Source organism: Planococcus citri, chromosome 5 (assembly GCF_950023065.1).
Source record: "Planococcus citri chromosome 5, ihPlaCitr1.1, whole genome shotgun sequence".
Taxonomy (NCBI): domain Eukaryota; kingdom Metazoa; phylum Arthropoda; class Insecta; order Hemiptera; family Pseudococcidae; genus Planococcus; species Planococcus citri.
Genome location: NC_088681.1, coordinates 37,825,123 through 37,847,367, shown reverse-complemented (window position 1 = coordinate 37,847,367; position 22,245 = coordinate 37,825,123). Strand labels below are relative to the sequence as shown.

At 38.0% G+C, this 22,245-nt stretch overlaps 1 protein-coding gene across 1 annotated transcript in view; it reads right to left on the bottom strand.

Moving 5' to 3' along the window:
• ds (dachsous cadherin-related 1) overlaps positions 1 to 22,245 on the bottom strand; it is a 183,109-nt gene that overhangs the window by 138,748 nt on the left and 22,116 nt on the right. Inside the window, exon 2 of the mRNA XM_065369076.1 lies at positions 17,536 to 19,426. Within this exon, the coding sequence (XP_065225148.1) occupies positions 17,536 to 19,314 (1,779 nt within the window). The 5' untranslated portion in view covers positions 19,315 to 19,426. The remainder of the gene's footprint in view (positions 1 to 17,535; positions 19,427 to 22,245) is intronic.

Genomic DNA, 22,245 nt, shown 5'->3' with positions numbered 1-22,245 from the left:
AAAATATGTTATCCAACTCAGGAGCAAAAATGATTTTCGACAATTTTGAATTATTTTTCTCGCGACGCTTAGGCAATAAACCTCGAAAATCGTCAAAAATCATTATCCCTCCCTAGTTGAACAAATTACTAATTCAAGTCTAAGGATGTGAGGAGTGTCAAGTTAAATCCAGAAAAATCAATTTTACAATCAGAAATGTAGTATTTTTTATTCTTTGGATTGACAAATCTCCAATTTGCCCTCGCTTCGCGCGTGCTTATCTGAATTTCATTATAAATAGGTATAAACAATTTACTGGGTGAATTTCAAAAATCTCACTCTGAGCAACACGTTTTTCAAGCTGAAATTCAGCATGAAAATGTCTGAAATGTGCCTACCTACCATTAAAATTTTTATACATATGAGCTCGTTGGGAATTTTGTGATTTTTGTCCCCCTACTTATGAGTCATTCATCACCCCCCAGGAGGAAATCCTGGATACGGGCTTGGTAATCAATTTCGGCAACTAAAAATTCAATCCTATCAAGAGTACAACATTCCAGATCCGTTAGAGCTGGTGAAAAGCACATCTAAGGCGATGAATTGAAATTCGTACTTTTTTTACATGTTAAAAAATATAAAATTTTGAAAAAATTCCAAAATCGTCAATTTTTGCCATAAATTTTTTCGAAACTTTTTTGACCACTTACAGTCGATCGCCATCATTTTTAGGCAGATCTAGAGCCTCCAGCAAAAGTTGACTTTTCTCCAAAAATTTCAAAACGTTCCAGAAGGCGCTGTAATCAGCTTCAGCAGCTGGAAGTTCATTTTATCCTATCCACTCGACGTTCATTTTTTTCAACCCTGTAAAAATGTCTCTCCTTATTCCTGCCAAAAGAAAAGAGTCGATTGGGGGGAGGGCAGAAGAAAAGGTTTTAAGAAATTTTAGGCAAAAATTGACGACTTTGAAATTTTTTTGAAATTTGAGATTTTCAACTTATCATCTCGAATTTGCAATTCCCCATCCCCTTCCTTAAAAGATTTAAAATACCGAAGTCACGTTTAGATTGCATTTTAAACTGACAAAGTTGATTACAACGTCTATTGGAGCAAAATTAATACTAGGTTATTTCCGCCAATTTTAAAAATTTACAAAAAATCGAAAAATCAACTTTGCCAGCTCACAAATTAGACTCTGAAGCCTGTGACCCTAATTTCAGCTCAATCGGAGTTGCAGGGTTGTAGAGGTTCCCTGCCAAAAATCCATTAAACTAACGATGCTGTAAAAACCTAGACTATTTTTTTAAATTCTACCTCCGACGATATTTCGGTTAGAATTCCAAATATGAGGAAAAATCTTAACACAGACACACAGGTACATGTTTTCATTCGAAAAAACTCGTTAATGCTGAAAAAGAAGAAAGGAAGGGAGAAGGTTATCGAAGAAGAAGGAATGATTATCCCAGAAAAAAATCTACTCGAGGAATGAAAATTATACCGTAAGCACGAATAGGTACTAAAATATCGGAATGAAAAGAAACAACTCACTAAATAAGCTGCCAGTACATGAATTAGATGAAGACAGAAGTTTTATAAAATGCTTCAGGGTCTGTAGCGGCTACTGTTTCTTTACCACCCTTACTTAATGTTTACATCGCATCGTTTTCTAATTTTTTTCCAACATGTACCTATGGCTACCTAGTACCTACCTCTCACTGCTCACTCCATTGTATTGGAGCAGCCTCTTTACTTCATCCAATGCAATCGTTGGTTCGCTTACTCATCTTTTTTTTTTACAGTACTCAACACACTCACGTTCTTCCAACACATACCATTATACTTTCTATACCATTGTGTAAGATGACCAGTTGACCACTACACAATGCAACGCAAAGTAATAAAGCATCAACCAGTTTTTTTTTTAGATTACGTATACGAGGTAGTTTTTTTTTCTGTTTTGAGTTTATGACAATTGTAGGGTTACGAGTACCATATCGTCGCCGAATATGGTCTAAAGTATCGAACTTCACCAATGAGGCCGCAGTTTTGCGCCAAAAATGAGAAATCAGGGAAATGGATCGAAAAATCATCGTTTAAGAATTTAGACTCAGAGCTAATTCCACAAGACATTTGATCGAGAAAAGGATCCACTGATCGAGAAATCAATTCTAACTTTTGATTAAAATTAGCTTCAGGATTCAATACAGTCTCCAAACCTTCAAAAAAGACCCTCCATCATCAAAACAGAGAGATGAAGGAAAGGAAGGAAGAAGGAAGGCTCAATTCCATGTAACCTCTCACTACTCCAGTTTCATTCTCGTTTTACTACAAAACTTCCATCCCACGTGAAAAAACTTCTCCAGTAAAAATTCATCTGCAAAAAAAAAGAATCAAATCGCTGCTCTAGGAGATCTTGGATCTTATCTTAGCCATCTAACGAATCACCTCTGCATTAGCTAATCAGTTCGAAGCGAGCTTACTTACTCTTGAGCATATTTCACGTAATCTCGTTGCGCGCAAAAAGCCATAACTCAATGTCATCCGTTGGTTGGTGCAGCAATCAACATTTTTTTCATCGGCTTCTGATTAATCATAACATTAAAATACAACAACTTGGCAATCTCAATCTCACTTTGCAATGAAACGTGAATTTCGCTGCGAGCTAGTAAAATATTTGGCTCGTACTACGAACCGTACGCGATATCGAATAAAGTGAGTAACTGACAGAGATGAGATGAACAGAGAGAAAGAGAGACAAATGAGCATAGCTACAGAACAGCTCCCATTCAGCCGGAATGGGAATTTAAAGGATGTTACACTCCATTCTTTACAGTAATTTCATTCGCAGTTCACTTCACAATATTACCCACATTTTAGGAAACCGGTTTTTATAAATTTTTTTACGCGCAACTTTTTCCTTCTCTTCTCCAGTGTTTTTACCATCTATCTCACTTGCTCTCGTTCGATTTTATGCAGTATATTCGTACTCATAGTAGGTATATAGTATGTTTATAGCGTATACACAATTACACACATAGTTTGGCATAGGTATCTATATTTTTAAATCGTGTGATATATTCAGTTTAATTAATTTTTAAATTACGTTACGATATTAAGGTTCACCCTTTCTCATCTTCTTTCACTGTGCGTGTTTCTAAAGCACGTCTGCGATAATCATCGATCATTCTATTCTACTAGTAATACATAGTGTAACTTTCGCCGAAAAATCAAAGTATATTTATATGTACAGTGTGTCCTGAAAGTCCAATCAGTGGTATCAATTTTCTGTAGGGTTAAAATTGTGAAATATGATTCGAACGATTCGGAGTTATTGCAGAAAACAAATTCAATTATGGGGATCAAAAAATGAGCCAAGGGTTTTCAAAGTATCATTTTTGAAAAAAAATGTTTGCCACTTTTGAATATACTTTTCACGATCAATTCAATTAAACTGCCAAAATTCACTTTTTTTGTTTGGATTTTTCTTCAGTGCTTTCTAGAATGAGTGACAAAATATGCAAGAATTTTGAAAATTTGATCGAAATGACCGTGAAAAATGTGGTGATTGGAGTATTTTGACCTGCTGAAGAAGGTACTACACAAGTTATTATGTACATAAAATACGCTTTTTAAAAAAGAACCCTATTTTGAGAACCCCTGGCTCAGCTTCCTGAACGGCTGGGGGCTCAACATTTTTCTGTGTAGTCTCGCACTCAAAATGAACGTGCACCACACCACCCTCATCTATATTGTACAATTAGAAACATCATTCAGGACTTTCCAGACATACTGTTCAACATTTCCCCACTCTCTTTGACTCTTTTCCCTTTGCCTTCGCTTCATCCACTCAAGACTCACCTTTATCGAACTCGTTAAATACTATTTATCATATTTCGTGAATGTATTTATCAGTTCAAATGTCAAATTATAATTTACAACGTTACATCTTCTCGCTTTGACGTTCACGTGAACAAAAAACATCAACAACACGCTACCCATGGTGTTTTTTTGTTATCACCGCTTACCTCAATTTGGACTTGGTCTAGCCGAGTAAATTAGGAGAAATTTTCGTTTTCAAAAACTTATTTCTAGATGTATTTCCCAAATGTACCCGAGATAAGCACATCATTTCGTTTTTAACATTCGAACAAATCTGGCGTACCAGCAGTACCAGCACCTCTCGTTGACAATGGATATGTCAGCAATAACAACAACGCATCATCAGATAAAAAAACAACCTTATGGTATGGTAAACGCTGCACTTCTTTGAAACGGTTTCACGCCTGCGCAATGAGATAATATCTTTTTAAGCGTTTCTTCATCTCATCATCAGAGTTAAATGTATCTTCTCTACATATGTAGAAGAAAAACCTATTCACACATCACATCTTGGAACATACTGTATGCGAAGGTGAAGGTACCAGGTCTATTTTTTAATATACAGGTACACAGAAGTGTTACGTGTAGTATGACTGTACAGGTACACATATTGATCTAAATACATACAACACCAGCAGCTTCTTTGGTCCAGGTCCATTACACCAGAAATTTACTCTCTTCCTGTAACTCACTGACCATTTTCCATCATTCGATAAATCTTCACGAATTATTACAATAGGTTACAGTGTATCGACGTAAAATGTCTGGTTTATGTCCGTCGGGATGACAACCACGTGCATGTAAAATGTTGACAAAGTATGTCTCTGCACCAACCTCCCCATCTTGACCAAAAACAGCTCGTCTGTCTTACGTTAGCTAAATCGCCTTTTATTTATTTCCTTTTTCATTCGTACATTTGGATTGTCTCACTTGGATTGGCCAAATCGACGATAGCAATCTTCGATTCATATCCACATGTGTACCTGACCTATCGACTTCAACCTCTTTAGGCAATATCGCATAGAAATACCACTGCATCGTGACGATGAGACGGAAAATGTCCATCACTAGGAATTCAAGAGAGCGTAATAATTTCTTATAATGTCAAAAATACTCGTGTTTTGCGCATTGACCAGGCAGGGTTTACCCTTTGTCACCACTACTCATCTTGAAAGGGATGAGAGGCTTGATACAAAACAGGTCAACTGGCACTTGGCGTTAGAAAGGTGTCAAAATGTAGGATAACAGGATTCGGAATGAAGATACGAAAATACTACTTTGGAAGTTAAGGATCAGTTAGTCAGATAACATCAATTGTGAAATCTATTTTGCATGTAAAAATAGAGGAAAACCTTCTATTATACATAGTAAGAAGTCTCTGTGCTATGGCTGGAGCAAAAAAGGAAAGAAGAAAAGAGCTTGTTTGATGATAATTTTTCGAAAATTCACAACTAAAACTTTGGCCTATCAATTTTCAACACTGAAATCACTAGAGGTGATCTTCTACTCGGCGCAAATCAATGCTCCAAAACGAAAAACTACTGTCAAAAATACTTCGTATCCTGCCCCATAAGAATACAAAATTCTATCCCCAAAAGGGCAAAAACAAAACAGCAGTACAACCTTCTCAAATACCTCATACCTACCCACCATGAAGACGCACAAACACGTGTCCCAACGTGCAATAAAACTACTCGTTCAATCAAGACATCCATGCAATCCATTTCTTAACCACACAATCCAATCACGAGTCATCCAATTAACGAATGAAGGAGAGGGAAAAAAACGACGAATAAAAAAAAAACCTACATCGAACCTCGATAAAGGCGAATCACCACATCATACATCTTAATCGTTCGATATAGCACGCCAGAACGGATAATTAAAATTACTCAAACGACGACTACGACGACAATCGCGTCCAGAATAAAACATCTGCAAGATACGCGGATAGGATAAGATCATCCAGAATATACGGCGACCGGTTATACCCAAGCTAACGCCTATTTTAACCGACAAGGTCAAATGGACGAATATCAATTTATGCCATTATAATATATCGAATTACTTTTCAAATCAAACGCGCTCGTATATTGGTGTGTTACGATTGTCCAGAGAGAGGTTTTCACTATTCCATTATACCGCATCATTGGCCAAAGAGGAAGGAATCTTTGAAAAGCATCACCAACTTGACGATTCAGGAGTCTCGGCGAGCCGACGTAGTTACATAGTACATTACATACCATAAGAACTTGGACGACCTTAACCTCATGAATAATTCGTCAAGATTGCACTACGACGATGACGCCGAAAACTACGTTTACGTGAACTTTCACTACATGATACCAAAGATACTTATGAGCATAAGTTGTGTACATTTTGCGGTCTCATTTTTAATTATTGTTTACCTACTCGATTTTCTTTAGATACCGCGGCCACGATTCAGCCGGCGCGCGAATCTTTAAAACAATAGAATACACTCGTACAAAATTCAAACTCTGGTACTTCATTATTACTCAACTGTTCAACACCTCTTATGAAACTACACATACGTATACAATGGACCACCGCGAACCTATTGGTGCTAACTACAGTCTGGATGCACTGCACATCCTTGAGAGCTCTTTTTTCAATGTGGTGGCTGTTTGTGTTGTTGGCAGATTTTCTCTACGAGTTTTGAGCAAGCGCAACGCTAGATTTTGTTAAAGTTTTGAAAATGCTGAGACAAAAATTCAATACATTACCTATCAATTCTAAAAGACTCTATCCTTTCGCGAATGAACCGATTTTGGAGCCTCGATGCCCTAAAGGAATTTTGTGACGTCACAAATTGATGCGAAATTGTGCCAAAATTAAGAAAAATTAACGCTTTGAAAAAAATGGTGCTCTGGCAAACATTTTTTTGTTGATTCGCTCCGTAATATTCAAGGCAAAAGTCCATTCGACAACATCATTCACGAGTTTTCAGAATTTGTAACATGGTAGCAGAGCGTGGTTGAAATTTTCCACATGGTAGCAGAGCGTGGTTTTGACATTCAATCGGGTGATGTCACAACCGAACCAAAATTATGAAAAACGTAGTAATTTAAAATGATTTGGTGCTTTGAAAACTAAAAAGAAATGGTGCACTGGCAAACATTTTTTTCAAAGGAACTATCGAAAGTATCGAAAAATTTTCATAAAAACTGGGGCGAAAAAGAAGCAGGAGTATTGTTATAAAGTGAAAAAATTGAGTAATCTTTAAGATGGAGTGGAGTTAGTACTTTAAGAGACAGGATTCAGGAGATCCTTGAAGCCACCTTTCAAAAGTAAGTGGGAAAAAAGCCTCTCAATAGAGAGTAGAGTCAGAAACTTTCCAACCTTTTTTGGGGCCGGATCCGAGGACTTTTGAATCAAACATCCCTTCGTACAGATCCTCGAGTTTATATTTTGGTAAGAAGTTCAGCAAAAATCTCGTATCTCTTAACATCTGCGAAAAAGTTGCAACATTCGTATTCGGCAACACTGCATGATGCAGAAAAATCTCCACCATCGTACGGAAGGAAGGAACCCCGGCCCCACCCGAAGAATTACCAACTTCAGAGTAGAGAAAAAAAGATAGAAAGAAAGAAATAAGATGGTCATAACTAAGCATTCCAGCACGCATATTAGCGATAGGAAGAAAGACGGCGAGATATGGTCAGAGACGATGACAGACAGAGAAAGAGTAAATCTAACGCGTGTGCAGAACGTTATTCAATCTATTGCCGCGCGTATTAATGCAAAGCTAGACGCAGACCACTTTGCGTTTGTGAGAGCTCCCATTAACAACTACCTTATACATACTTCGGATGGCCTTAGGCCATTTAACGCCGCGTAGTTGCCAAATTTACCATACAGGAGGCTGAAGAGACCTCGTAAGCGTAATTCCATATACACGAGAGAAGTTCTTCTTTTGCTACAGCTTCGCACAGCACCACATTCCTGTCTTCCGATGGCACGTAAAATAGTACGTGTGCGATCTAGACCCTCACCGCCACCGCAGCCCCAACGCCAACCGCACTGGTCGCCGAAAATGATTATATTAAACGTTGCAAATTAGTAACACCATCGTCGTGCAAACTTATTGGTGGTGAAACTGAAGACTTTCGCAGACCAGACATTATATTATACTCTCACCACCAGCACCACCAGCACAATAACAAAACCCACAGACAACGTACGCCATCCCATCCGCAACAGCCATCTACAACTTTAAAGGTGTCGTAAATGCTCTGCATAATGCGGTTTTCAAATCCCACCGACGACATGTGTTTGAGAGTAAAGCGAACTTTTTTTTACTATCATTTCCAGCATAGCGGAAAGTACCACAACATACTGCCTGGAGTATCGGTTACATCGTATGAAATACTATAACTTGTTATATTCGCGGTGACTGAATTTCACGTGTATACGACGAGTAATCTTCTCTTCTTCTTTATTTTTTTTTTTTGCTTCGTCCGACTATTTCACTCGATATCTATGTACACATACATACAAGTATGTTTTGTCAAGGTATATCTAGGCACCGCACACCTTCTTCTTCTTCGATCATCGTCGCACGCAGACAAATCTGCAACACGGTTCCTATACCAGGAACCTAGGTAATGGGTATACGAGCGTTTATTATTTCATTTTGATCGATGATACGTAGCGTCCGTGCATCCGTCCATCCAGCGATCTACATTTGCCCTCAGACCAAAGCAGACGAGACTAATCGATTTCTAAAACGTTGTTTTGAATCTGGTAAAAGAACACGAGGAGAAAAAACGAACGTGTATCTGTGGGAATAATAAAAATATTAATAATATCGAATAAAAAACGTGGCTTGTACATTAAGTGGTATTTGCGATGGAATCGATATGCATAGCGTATTGATTCATTAATCGACGGTTTTTGGGGAAGTGCAAAACATCTAGATGCTCTGCCACCGACCAAATGTATTTCACATCATTTTCGTGTACCTCAGTAGGTACCTAGCTATCTACTTAAAACGAAACCTAGCTTTTGAACTTCTCTCCAATCTAAATGAAATTGAGCTAGATCAAAAGAACGTGTTCTAAGACCCCAGTAACCCAAATTTTAGAAGTCAAACTCAAAGTTCAATTTTGGATTTTTTGTGAATTTTTAAAAATTTAAAAAATTCAAAAAAGCTGTTTTGAGGGCGATTTTTAAAATTTTTCATAAAATAGGTGTAAATTTTTCTGGCTAGAAAACCTTTACAGCTCGTCAACTCCGCAATTGAGCTGAAATTTGGCTCATTGAAAGAGCATGCCATCCAGACCTCAGAACCCAATTTTCAGCAATCGAAGTTGATTACAACGCACGCCTTCTGAAGCAATTTGAAATTGGTGGAGGAAGATCAACTTTTCTAAAAGATTACAGATCGGTCCAATAATGGTGGCAATTGATGGGGGGGGGAGGGTCAAATTTATTGACGATTTTGAAATTTTTTAAGAATTTGAGATTTTTTAACTTTGTGAAAAAATATACCTACTTACTTTCCAACAAGTCATCTCGAATTTTCGTTTCACCGACCCTAATTTGATTTGAAATACCGAACTTATTACGATAAGATTAAATTTTCAGTTGCCAAAGTTGATTACAACACCTTCTGGAACAATTTGAAATTGCTGTGGAGAAAAGTCAACTTTTATTGGAGGCTCTAGATCAGTTGGAAAATAGTGTCGATAGATTTGAAGAGGGGGGAGGAGGTCGACTTTAGTATACAGACCCGACTTTCAGATTTTCATTTCTAAAATTTTCCAAAAAACGAAAAATCAACTTCAGGAGCTGAAAATTTGGTTCCGGGGTCTGGGTGACATGTTCTTCCAGTGAGCCCAGCTTAACCGAAGTTGTTTCAGACGTTCATCAAATAAATATGGCCGAGGGAGTGTCCAATAAGCACCCATTAAAATTATAGGTGACAAGATTTACTTTTGGCTCTTGCCAGAGCGATTTGAAACTTCTGGAAAAAATTAAGAAATCGCTGGAGGCTCCAGAATGGCCCAAATTTTGTTCATAAAAATCTTTCGATCTAGCTTGGTTTCGTTCAATTAGAAGAGAGTGGGCTCAAAAGTTTCCCTCCTGAGTTGCGTTTCTTTTCCTCAGGTGGCCTTTGCGGATAAATTCTTTGAAACTTCCTTCTTTTTTTGAAATCTTTCATTCATCGTTCATCCATTTAGGTATTTTTAATTCGCCGACAACTTCTCAATTCGTCAACATTCCCGCCTTATAGCTATCGACAAATACCGAAAATACTCTCCCAAGTTCAATTACCCGTCGATGGCCGTACTATTTCCTCTAAACGATGCTTCAAGTCCCAAGAACGATCTACTACGAGTTCACTGCATCATATACGTACACCTATAACTACTTTAGCCGTACATATAGCAACAGCAGCGTAATCCGCACGCTACAGAAGACTAAAAGAAGAGGGAAAAAACCTCATCAACCAAGTAGTAATTTTCTAACTGCGTTCGGAACCAGCTTTTAATTTCTTTTATCATTCCGCGTAGGTACTATTACGGTTTGGGCTCGCGGACGACTCGGCTTATATACGCCATTTTCCACGTTTCGAATTAATAATATAAGTGTATAGACGATAGAAGTAGTACCCATACTCTCGTACATATCTACGTACCAACAGTTTCTAATGAAAGCATAATTTTATTATCATTAGCCCGCAAGGCGCATTATCGCCGGTTTTGTGAATCTAACAGTAAGTAAATTCACTCTTCTGCGAGTGTATCTGTATAGGTCGTAAGAGTAGGTATATGAAAAAAAATTTACCATTAATTAGAAACCGAGCCATACGGACGAAGATAGTGAAAAAAATGGTATCGTTCAGTAATGAAACTAAGCACAACACGATCCAGATCGAAGCTCGGACATTTACTGGCACAGGTCACCCAGAGAGCGCGATTTAATTAACGCCGAGCAAATACCTATAGCTCTTTAACTCTTCTTAGAGTGGTACATCGTCGTGAATCGTGGTGTAAATCGGGGCCATTCCCTCATCATTGGCAAGAAGAGAGAATACTCGACAACGATTTAAAAATATCCGAGTATTTTTCTCTCTGTTTGTTAGCGTTTCCCTTCTTCGTTTACTTTTCTCTTAAATCACCATCATCCATCGAGAGTGGTACATCGACAAGAAGATGCGGTGGCGAAAGAGACGAGTGGCGCGGTCAAAGTAATACATCCAAGTTGTAGGTAATCCAAACATACTACACGGAATGCGAGGTTAGTCTTTTTAATCAGATTATCAGTATTATGATCGCGTAACCAAACGTAGTACCTGAGAAGGTGAACGGAATAGCCATTGCATCTGTTTCTTCACTTGGCTGTCTTTTTCTAAACCCATGTAATGCGTGTACCCACGTCCAACAAAGACGCACAGCTACACGTATAACGATGACCAGACGAAGACGCAGAGACAGAGACATAGAGACAGGACAGAAAGACGCACAGAGGTACACATATACTTACACACAGATGATACTTCATTAGCACAGTTTCTGTGACGTAAACACACACCACAGCGTACCTAGGTAGATATGGCAAACCGGTTGATTGATATAAGTATCCTATGACCACAGCATCATATCGAGACACACGTTTTTCATACACCGTCATCCACCTTCGCTCTATATTTACCTCGAGTAATTAGCAACAAACACGACCACGACATTTGCCATTGCTGCGCGATACATCTATGTACTGGACTATCATGAGTACCCCTGCACTCAGCCAGTCTCCAGTCTCCAGCTCCATCACACACACAGGCCACAGGCTTCAGTTCGTTTTTCGCTTCACTTTCGATCTATGTATTATAAAATGTACCGTGTAGTACACGTACCTACCATCTCTCGTCAGCATCTATGTAATGTATTCAATCATCGTACATTAAGAATCGACGAGTTCCTTGTATACTGCATAGCTACGTTACAGTATCGTGTGATTTGATCACCTCGTAGTTCCCATTTCCTATATGTATACCAGTCCTTCCATCTCGATTGAATGATGATGCTTCGAACCTATACAATAATCTTATTGCTAATTAGCTGATTTAAAATCCACGTATAGAAGAATGCAGGTAATTTTTCCAAGTTCTGAACTTTCAAAATTATTGGGACAGTACGTAAACGACTTACAAATAGACAGCAGAACATCTAACACAATTTTGACGACTTTCTGCCAACTTTTCATTTCAATAAAATTGACTGCAATAGACTATGAGTAATATTAGCGATCCTCCTTATTACCAGCTCGGAAAAGTAAGTAAATCATATCAATTAGCTTCGATAGAAGAGAAAGTGAAGATTTTAGGAACATAATAAATTAATTTCTTTATAACCTTTGGGTTCAAATCATGGCTTTCACGACTATTCATGAGAGTTGAGCTCGCTAAGTTCATTTCTTGTTCTATTTTTCTTTTAAATACATAACTGAAACTTTGCGAGTTGCAATGGAGCGTTGTATGATCATCTACTAATACCTAAAAAAATATGAATGTCTGATTGTTTATTTTTGATTTTAAAAAAGTCTAAAAGTCTAGCATTGAAAAAAATTCAAAATTTTCAATTCGAAAATTCATTTTTTTGAAAACTTTGCCCACCCCGAAAATTTTGATTTCGAATCAAATGAGATCAATTAGTGGAAAGTCATATTTTATTGAATGTTACAGTAAAATCTTTTCGGAAAAATTGACTTGAAAGAGAGTTTTTTTCAAAAAATAAAAAAACTCTTACTTCGAAGAACACTAACTCAACTCATTTAATTTTTTCAAACAACTTTAAGAAAAATGAAAACATATTTCATGATTTAAAAAAACTCAGTAGGTAAGTAAAATTTTCATTTTTTTTTTTTTTAAACTCGATGATTTTAATTTATCGAAATATTGTCGCTAGAAAGGCCCAGTAAAAATCTGAGATCGTCAAATTGATGTTCACCTCCTTTCGTTTTACACTTCTTTAAAACTTTTTTCAATTTTAAATTTTGGAAAATTTTTTTTTTTTTTTTTTTTGAAAAACCACATTGAAAAAAATTTAGAATGAAACTCTTTAGAGGTTTTTAACTCTAAAAAAATTTTATTTGAAATTCGTTTGTATTTCTACCATAATTTAGGAAAAGAAAGGGGAACGGTCACCACCCATCAACGTTTTTTTTTCAATTTTTAGAAACAATGCAAAAACATTTTTTGTATGATGAATATTTTCAACAAATTTTTTTCTTTAAGCGATTTTTGTGGGCATTTTTGTTTACGTGCATCCGAAAGTAGAGGAAAATTTTACCAACAATTTTTGTATTTTAGATCATTATTTTTGAATTTTGAAAAAGCACGCAAATCAGGTATAACAACGCTCAAAACATCATTACAATCACTGAAAATCGACGAAATTTCAAAGAAATTTGTCAAAAATTCATGAAAACATTTTAAAATGATGTGAAAACACTTGAAAAAGCAAAATATAAATCAACAAAAATATGCCGAGATTTTAGTAAAATTTGTCAAAAACGCACGAAAGAGTGTTGAAATGACGTGAGAACACTAAAAAATCATTAAATAAAATAAATTAAAAACTAAAATTTTTCTAAAAACACATAAAAAAGTGTCTTAAGATTATTGTTATTGTGAAAATTGAAAATCAACTTGAAAAATTACAAAATTGCAGTAGAACAAGTCACAAATGCATAAAAAGTGTTGAAATGATATAAAAACACTTAAAAAACCACTAAAATCAATAAAAATCAACAAAAAATGAAAAAAATGTCAAAAATGCTTAAAAAAGTATCGGAAAAAATTAAATTGATGTAAAAACACTCAAAACAGAATTTGATTGTTTTTCGAAATTTTGTAGAAAAAATCCAAGATCGATCTTGAGAATCCGGTGAGGGGAGGGGGGCATCAGGACACATTCTGGATATGTTTCAGCAATTTCAACTTCAACATTAAATTAGGCAAATTTAATAGTCATCTCAAATTTTCCTTCGAGAAAGATTTCATAAAAAATATTCAAAAAGTGAATGTTTTTTTTCGAGTAATCAGTCTACTTCTGACTCCTGTACATACATGAAAAGATTTTTCTAAATTTTCACAAATGCTTTGGGACATCTTGTATGAAAAATATTCATCGTTCATAACCTAAGTACGGTGTTAGTTATCTCTTTAGGTAATGAATTTAACAAATAATCCATCAAACGTTTATAATGTATCGACAACAAAGACGATAAAAAACAACCAGCAATGCATCGGAAGAAAAAAAAATTATGGTAAAAAACGCCATAGAAAAAGAGTTAGATACGATCGAGCTGAACAGGACAAAACAGGGCGAGGAAGGTGGGCAGATACGCGCGACGAAAAGCCCAAGAATTACACACGCGGACCAAAAAATTCTTCTCGCACTCTATGTGCAGTGTGCATCTGACTGCCAGAGAGCGTGAACAAGATGAATAGAAGTGTTACTGAACAACACGACAGGACTTATCCTTTAAAACCCCCTACTGTTCGTACCTCTGGTATCCCGTAGCTCTTCATACATTCATATTGTCTCTATTCCAGCTTGTATTATATAATTAATCGAAGACGATATTAACGCAGTCAACAACCTTTATACCGCGTACCATATCCAAACGGCGTTCGCGATCTTGGATCTTCTATGCTGGCTTTAAGGCGATTTTTATATCGCTCGTATATACCTATACAACATATATGAGGTATAAATGTGTATTAACTAAACTAATACCATAATCTTCTGCTACATTCGTCGTTGCTGGTATTTGTGTGTTTAGGCCTCTGCTGCACATACCACCACATTTATAGTAGGTACATATAGATAGATACTGTGCAGCTTCTCTCTCATTCTCTTTCTCTCGTCCCTCGTATGACCTTAATCGCTATTTAATTCGGTTAGCACGTTTTAAAGTTCGCCTTAAACGGGCACGATTTACAGATCGATTAAAGGAGCATTGCCCATTACGCGTATACCAACGGTTTACACCGAAATACATAAATCATCGTATCGCAAATATGTATTATGGTTACTATACCTATCTATACTATTACTACTATCAATGTTTCCTCGCAGCTTCATTCACAAAAATAGCATATCGATCTCCAGAAGAAATGTGTGGTAAATTTTCAGCATGAGGCGTTCTCATTTTACAATTTTTTTACCCCTCCTTCTGGTAAATGGTCGTAATTGCGCGAACAGTGTGGTCTGTTCTGATTATTTTGGGTAAGAGAAATGAGGGAAAGAGAAGTGAAGCGAGGAAGGTCGAATCCCTCGTAGGTATTCTGGATCAAAAAATTAATGTTTTACAAAGTTTAGCACTATTTTGTTGAAGAAAATGATAGTCTGAAATTATTTTGAAGAACGAAGTTAGGACACCCTGTATGTGTACGTCGTATTGACGGATATCGTAGTAATGAAGACCACCCGGGTTCCATTAAAAGTGTCAAAACATCCATTCTTAAAAACCGGGGTCGCTTTTTGATCGCTTACCCTTTTTGGTAAGTTACAACTACCTGTTGATATTACGATGTTTGTTCGATTTTTATACTAATATCATATAGGTAGGTTCTTACAAATATACGACTAAATTCGTCGACTGTTTTGTCGGTACATCTAAAAGGGTAAAGCATTTCGAAATTGTATATCTAATTGAACCTGGTATTTTTATGAGTTTATTACCATCGATGATGGTAGAGATGGTCAAGATGGTTTTCCAACCGAGCAAAGAATACACATTATGGATGGAGGTACGCGTAGGCAGGTAGAAGGATCAAAACAAACCGAGCCAAAATAAAAAGAAAGAAAAACAGACAGAAATACTCCATTAGGTATACCTATAGTATAAGAAGAGAATGAAAACCCCCACGAGAAAGTACGAGTAGGTAGGTTTTAATTACCATCAAAATGGTAAAAGCTTTTAACACGTGTATTTCGGCGCGGAAAAAGGTCAAACGTAATAATTACACAAAGTTGTAAATTTCACGAGGAAAAAATTTAGATATCAGAGATACTACGAAGCAGGTACGAGATTTCGCCTTTGGTGGACTTCGCCGATGAGATGTCAAGATGACACGGCTTGTAATATACTAAATCATAACGGAAATACCGTTCGCATAGCGGTGTGCTTGGGTATCGATAAAGGCTTCGAAGAATGGCCGGGGCTCGTAAAAGTAAAGAGAATAAAAAATATGATATTGAATAATATAAAATAACTTTTTAACATCGGTGCGTTAGAATTTACGATCGAGTAATGATGGCGTTGGCGCGCGCGCTCGCGCGTCCATCTCCATCCATTCGTCCAAGCAAGAGCTCTTACAAGATGGGGCAATGATGGCAGTGGTGGCGGCAACGTCGTTAAAACATTGTAAACTATTTGGCCATCGCGCCCGAGAGTCCAGCAAAAAGGCTTTGTTGATCGATGATCGCGTTGGAATGCCACAACTCGAGAAAGATTTTTTACGAGGAGGAGATAATTTTTTTTAGCAATTCGTCGAAATAAATAAAAAAAAAAAACAGAGATGATTTTTACGAGCTCTCTGGTCCTATGGCCGCGTAGATATCACTTGCGGTTTTATTAGCGAGTTTCGAAGAGTTTTTCGGTAATAAAATGAGAAAAAACAGCGACCCGCGGACAAGGATACGAGCATTGCCGAACGAAACGATCAGAAATCCCTAATTTCGAGCAAAAAAACAAAAACTGGAACGAATAGAAAAAACCTGTAAGATGAAGAAAGAATCTCTCGTGGAATTCGCCCAGATTTGAACGGGATTGCGATTTTTGAAAAGAGTATGGTCTGAAATCCCCATAATCAAGATTTCGGCTACTCGATTTGATTCGCGAATTTTCGAAAATTCAAACTTTATACCAACAAAAAAATCAACCCTCTAAATCCGTATTTCACAATCTTGTAGCATTATTCCGATTCCTGAAAAATTGTGAAATTTCTTCAGAAGGCGTGGAAATTTATTTGGGCAGTTCAAAATCGAGTGGTGACTGATACTTATTAAACAAGTTTATCCAAAATTAAAGCCAATGTCCGGGCGGAAATCCCGAGTGTTTTTTTTTACCAACTAATGCTGGTCAAAAAACCGCATACCGGGTGTCCACCTGGAAATCTGTCCAAATTCGAACAAATTCGTTGAATAGGTCAAGCATAAGGCACAACTCGATTTTTGGCTGCCCATATGGAAAAAATTTTAAAATTCTGGAGAAATCTGAAATCGCGCTGGAGGCTCCAGAATAGCTCGAAATTGTGAAATGTGGATTCAGGAGAGTTGATACTGGTTTCAGGACCGATTTCCCTCATTTTACTGACTAGGTAGCCAACTCTTTTAAAGATCATAAATTGTTAAAAACAAAAAGGTCAATTTTGAATTTTCAAAAATTCGTCAAAAATTGAAAAATTAATTCGAGCAGCTGAAATTTTGGTTATGGAGGTTTCAGAACACGCTCTTATCAAAAATCGCGGTCTCGTTCAAATCGAAGGCATGAAACGCTTTAGTTTCAAACCATTTCAGAGTCAAAACTTTCTCATTTCAGCAGCAATATCGAAGTGAAATCACCTTTACAACCGAATCTAATTACAATTCACACCATCGTGTTCATAAAATAAAATAAATAAAAAATTATTGAAAAACTCACCTTAAGCACGCACGATCCTTTGGGCTTATCTTCGGGTATGGTAACGTTGTAAAAAGTCTGCGTGAAAATCGGCTCGTTATCGTTGACGTCGTGAATGGTGACTACAACGGTAGCGGACGAGGAAAGCGAGGGATTTCCTTTATCGGCAGCGACGACGATTAATTTAGGCATAGCTTCGGTATCGCAGTCGACGTGCGTTTTGGTCGTAATAAGTCCGCTTTTCGAATCGATCTCGAACCAAGACGGTCTATTGTAGGAGTTCTCGATCAACGAGTACTTAATCTCGCTATTAATACCTTCGTCTTTATCGGTAGCGGTTACTTGAAAAACAGACGTGCCCGGTTCGGCGATTTCGACCACATTGGCGTAAAATTGCGACTGCTCGAATTCCGGCGCGTTATCGTTCACGTCGGTTACCATAAGGTTGAAAGTGGTGAACGCGTGTAAAGGGGGTGAGCCTTGATCAGTGGCTACTACGCCGAGGGTATAATTCGACTGCAGTTCTCTATCTATGGGCATAGATACGATAACCAGATAAATAATGCTATCCTGTTTAGTCAATCCGAAATGTCCATTTCCGCCATCTAACGTTACGTTCACGTTAGAGTATTCGTTCTTCGAATCCGGATCGTTGACCGAGATACGAGCCACAAATTCACCAGGTTCGGCACCTTCGGAAATTTTGGGCGTCGCGTCATCGCTCAAGAAAATCAAATTTATCGAAGGCTGGTTATCGTTCACATCAGTCACCTTGATCGATATGAAAGCAGTCGTCTCCAGGGGCTGAAGTCCGCGATCTTTGGCCACCACTACGAGCTCGTGTACTTCTTTGGTTTCGAAATCCAACGGTTTATTGACAGCAATCAACCCGGTAACTGGATCGATGTTGAAAAAAGCATCTTTGTCGCTTTGGCGACGATTGATGGCATATTCAACAGCTCCGTTGTCACCGGAATCGGCGTCGGTCGCGTGCACTTGAAGGATACTCGTACCAACTGTCGCGTTTTCCGGCACAACGCCGAAATATCTCGTTTGATTGAACACCGGCTGATTATCGTTGACGTCTTGGATGGAGATATTCACAGTCATGTATCCTTTGAGCGGAGGCACGCCACCATCGAGGGCTTCGATCAACAGCGAATACGAAGGGATCGTTTCGCAGTCGAGGGCTCCGTTGATTTGCAGATCTAAATACAACACGCCGTCTTTTTCGCGATGGTACGATAATCTAAAGGCGTTATTCACGTTCCCCGAAACGATGTTATACTTCTGCGTGTTGTAGTTTCCGATATCCAAGTCTTTGGCCGGATTCAACGTACGTTTCACGTCTCTGGGCGTATTCTCCGGGAACTCGATGTTCATCGTCGGAGTCGGAAACGTAGGAGCATTATCATTCTCGTCGATAACGTGCACGTTGACTCTGATCTGCGGACCATGCTGCGATATCGCTACGAAATAATACGTCGATATTTTCTCGCGATCTAACGCCACCTTGGTCTTAATCTCGCCAGTTTTCTGATCAATATCCAAATCCGTATCGACCGGGACCGTATCAGCTGACACGCCCGGCACCGAGATGATCAAATACGGAGGGCCTCCTTCGCTGGACGTACCGTCTTCGATGAAACCGATCTGGGTACCGATCGCAGCGCCCTCCGAAATTTTCAAGTCGCGCGTAAATTCACCCCTTACTAGGGTGGTGGCGGCTGCATTCAGCAGCAACAACAACAGCATTGTATTACTGCCGCCATTCCCAGTGCTGCTACTTCGTTTCCTCATTTTGCTGTGTTTCTCGACCACAGCGTCGTCCTCGTCCTCCTCTCGCTGATCACGATCGCTAATCTTCGTTCATTTTTTTATTTATGTTTGCTTTTTATCAGCATTTGGAGATCTGCGAACAGAAGGAAAAAAACAAGAAATTAGATATCGAATAAAATTTCAATCAAATTAGTCACATTTTAATCTTATTTATCAGTAAAATTGAAAATTGCTACGTAACCATACGTAAAATTCGTCAATGAAGTAACGTCTGCAGTTGCTTTTCAATCGAGATGTTATCAGAAAAATTGAATACTTTCTGATCTGAGGCCTTATGGGGGAGGAGAGTCAAATATTCAATTCAAATCGCCCCAACAACAACAGGAGTCAATGGAATCGTAACAAGAATTGAAGAAATTGCCAAAACTGTAAAACAAATTTGAGTCTACAGCACTCCAAGAAGATGGCTTAGGAGATTCCAAGAGTGGTTGCAGAACTATTTTCCATACTTTTGAAATGAACCTCCAGCACAGTTGACAGTTTTTTTTTCTTCAAAATACACTTAAACTCTTAGAGTTCACTCTCATGCATCCCAATTTTCGATTTTTCATACCAAAAACTATAACAATAAACCCCTTCAGAAATTCTACAATGTAATAAAAATAATCTCGAAACTTGGACTTCGATCAACCAACTCTATGCTACATACTTCTACTTCCATTACATTCCAAACATCACTGCAATCCCATACTAACTTCTCTCCTCCTCTCCTTCTGTCGTCCACATCTCTAACACCGAAATAGGTACCTTTCAGCTCACTCAGCCCTTCTAAATCCTCCACATACGAATCTCCACACACTGCGATTTGACGTAGAATTGCCCAATGGCCAATAATCTGATCCTCGAAGACTGCAGGCGGCAAATTCTTCGCAGCACTGATAGCCATTTCACTCCTCTTCTCTACCATCATCGATCACCAATACGCGCGCCACTACCAACAGCTACCAATAAATAATGTAAAAAATTACAGACAATCACGAAAGTGTAATTTCTCGTCACGCGAATTAAGTAAGCTACCATCGTGAACATCTTCGACGATGGAGCAGCCGTTGGGTCCGGAAATTCGCTACCGTATCATGGTCACATAGTCAAAGGCACGTGCTCTCATCGTCCTTGATCGGGCCGGCGAATAAATAGATTTTAATTCGATTCGGTACGCTCTTAATAAACGTCTCCAATACAGGTAGATAAGTAGGGAAAAAAAGACGAGGCGGCGATTAATTCGTTCGATCAATTTGCAATATAGATCGTAGAACAAGACGCACCCTCTGTTACGTAGGCATTCTCGGTATGCGGCGTCACGCCAGTCGCCACTGGACACGTGACTGGTATAAATAATCCGTCTAATTCTCGTGTACGGATATTTACACATACACACAGCCAGGTATCTACTGATACTAAATAGCCAAAAAAAACTGCAAAGAAAAATCACCACAAAAGAGGAAATCTACTTAGTCCCGTGCAATTTATTAATCAAAAGTGTGCGAGCGTGCGCGGGAATAACGCAACGCGCCGCCATATAGTAAACGTACACACGCGGATACAGTTATAAACGTGTTTTTTTATGACAGAAACGTTATATATGTAAATGCGCGCCGCGGATATAGTGTGGTCAATAACAGAAACAGAGAAATAGAGAAAGAGAGAGTGAGAAAGGGTGTGGAAGAAAAAAAAAGGCAGAAAAGAGCTGAAGAAGAAATAACATACGAATGGCCTTGTTTAGGACTACGACCATGAGTATACCACAGGGGGTCTTCGCAGTTCAGTCTGCCCAACAAAGTGGCGCTGGTGGCGAAAACTATAAATAATTATATTGAAATAATGCTATACACGGCTAATGTACATAAGGAGTTCGTCGTATGCATTACACTTTCATATGGTACATATCTCTATGATACGTAACCGCGCATTATATGTACTATATCTTCCAACCCATCTCTCTTGTGCGATTCTGTTCACCTAGCGACTCGCCAGCGTGAATGAGCGACCTTCTTAGACGAATTCCTTCGTGTCTTTCACTCTCTAGATGCTTTGAAAATTCACTGAAATTTCGATTTCCATTGAAAAAGAAGATTTAACACGCGCTCAGTTTTTATTCGTATATCAAAAATGATTGTTTCTCAAAAATTGACGTTTTTGCTTCACAAATCAGTGATTTGCTTAAAAAACCAATCCCGTTTCTGCCTCACAATTTAACGTTTTCCTTTCAAAAAAAACCAACGTTATTGCCTCAACAATTATTGTTTTTTGATTAAAGTCAAAGTTTTGAGTTTTGACCTCAAAAAATCTTCATTTTTTCAACCACATACCAACGTTTTTCACAACAAAAATATTCAATATTTTGCCTCAAAAATGAATTGTTTTTTGCTTCAAAATTTAACGTTTTGCGAATTTGAGGTTTCTCCCTTAAAAAGGAGTAGCCTCAAAAAAATCATCGTTTTTGCAACAAGAACAAACTTTTCCCCAACAAGAACTTGGGCACATATGAACGAATAATGCCACCATTAACAACGCAATCAACAACCTCCCTCCACATAAAAACACATACTTATTTAAGTAGGGAAAATTCCATTACCCTGGAAACGTGTCTCCTTTTAGTAAATGGACACTTAAAAAACACTATCAAATCCAATGACTCGTACAAGTTTTTTTCAACTTCTACAAACACAGGAACCATGATAGTAATACTACAAATGTTACTAGAATATAGCTCAGACAATGGATACCATCATCAAAAAACAACCAGCCAAGTCAAAGCGTCAAGATGCTAGCCATAAAGCCAGCCGTATCTAACACGTGATGTCATCCAATTACACACGCACCATCGTGTCCAGTCGCAACATCACCACGCAAACAATCCGCCAAATACATCGCCGAAGAGAGAGAGAGAGA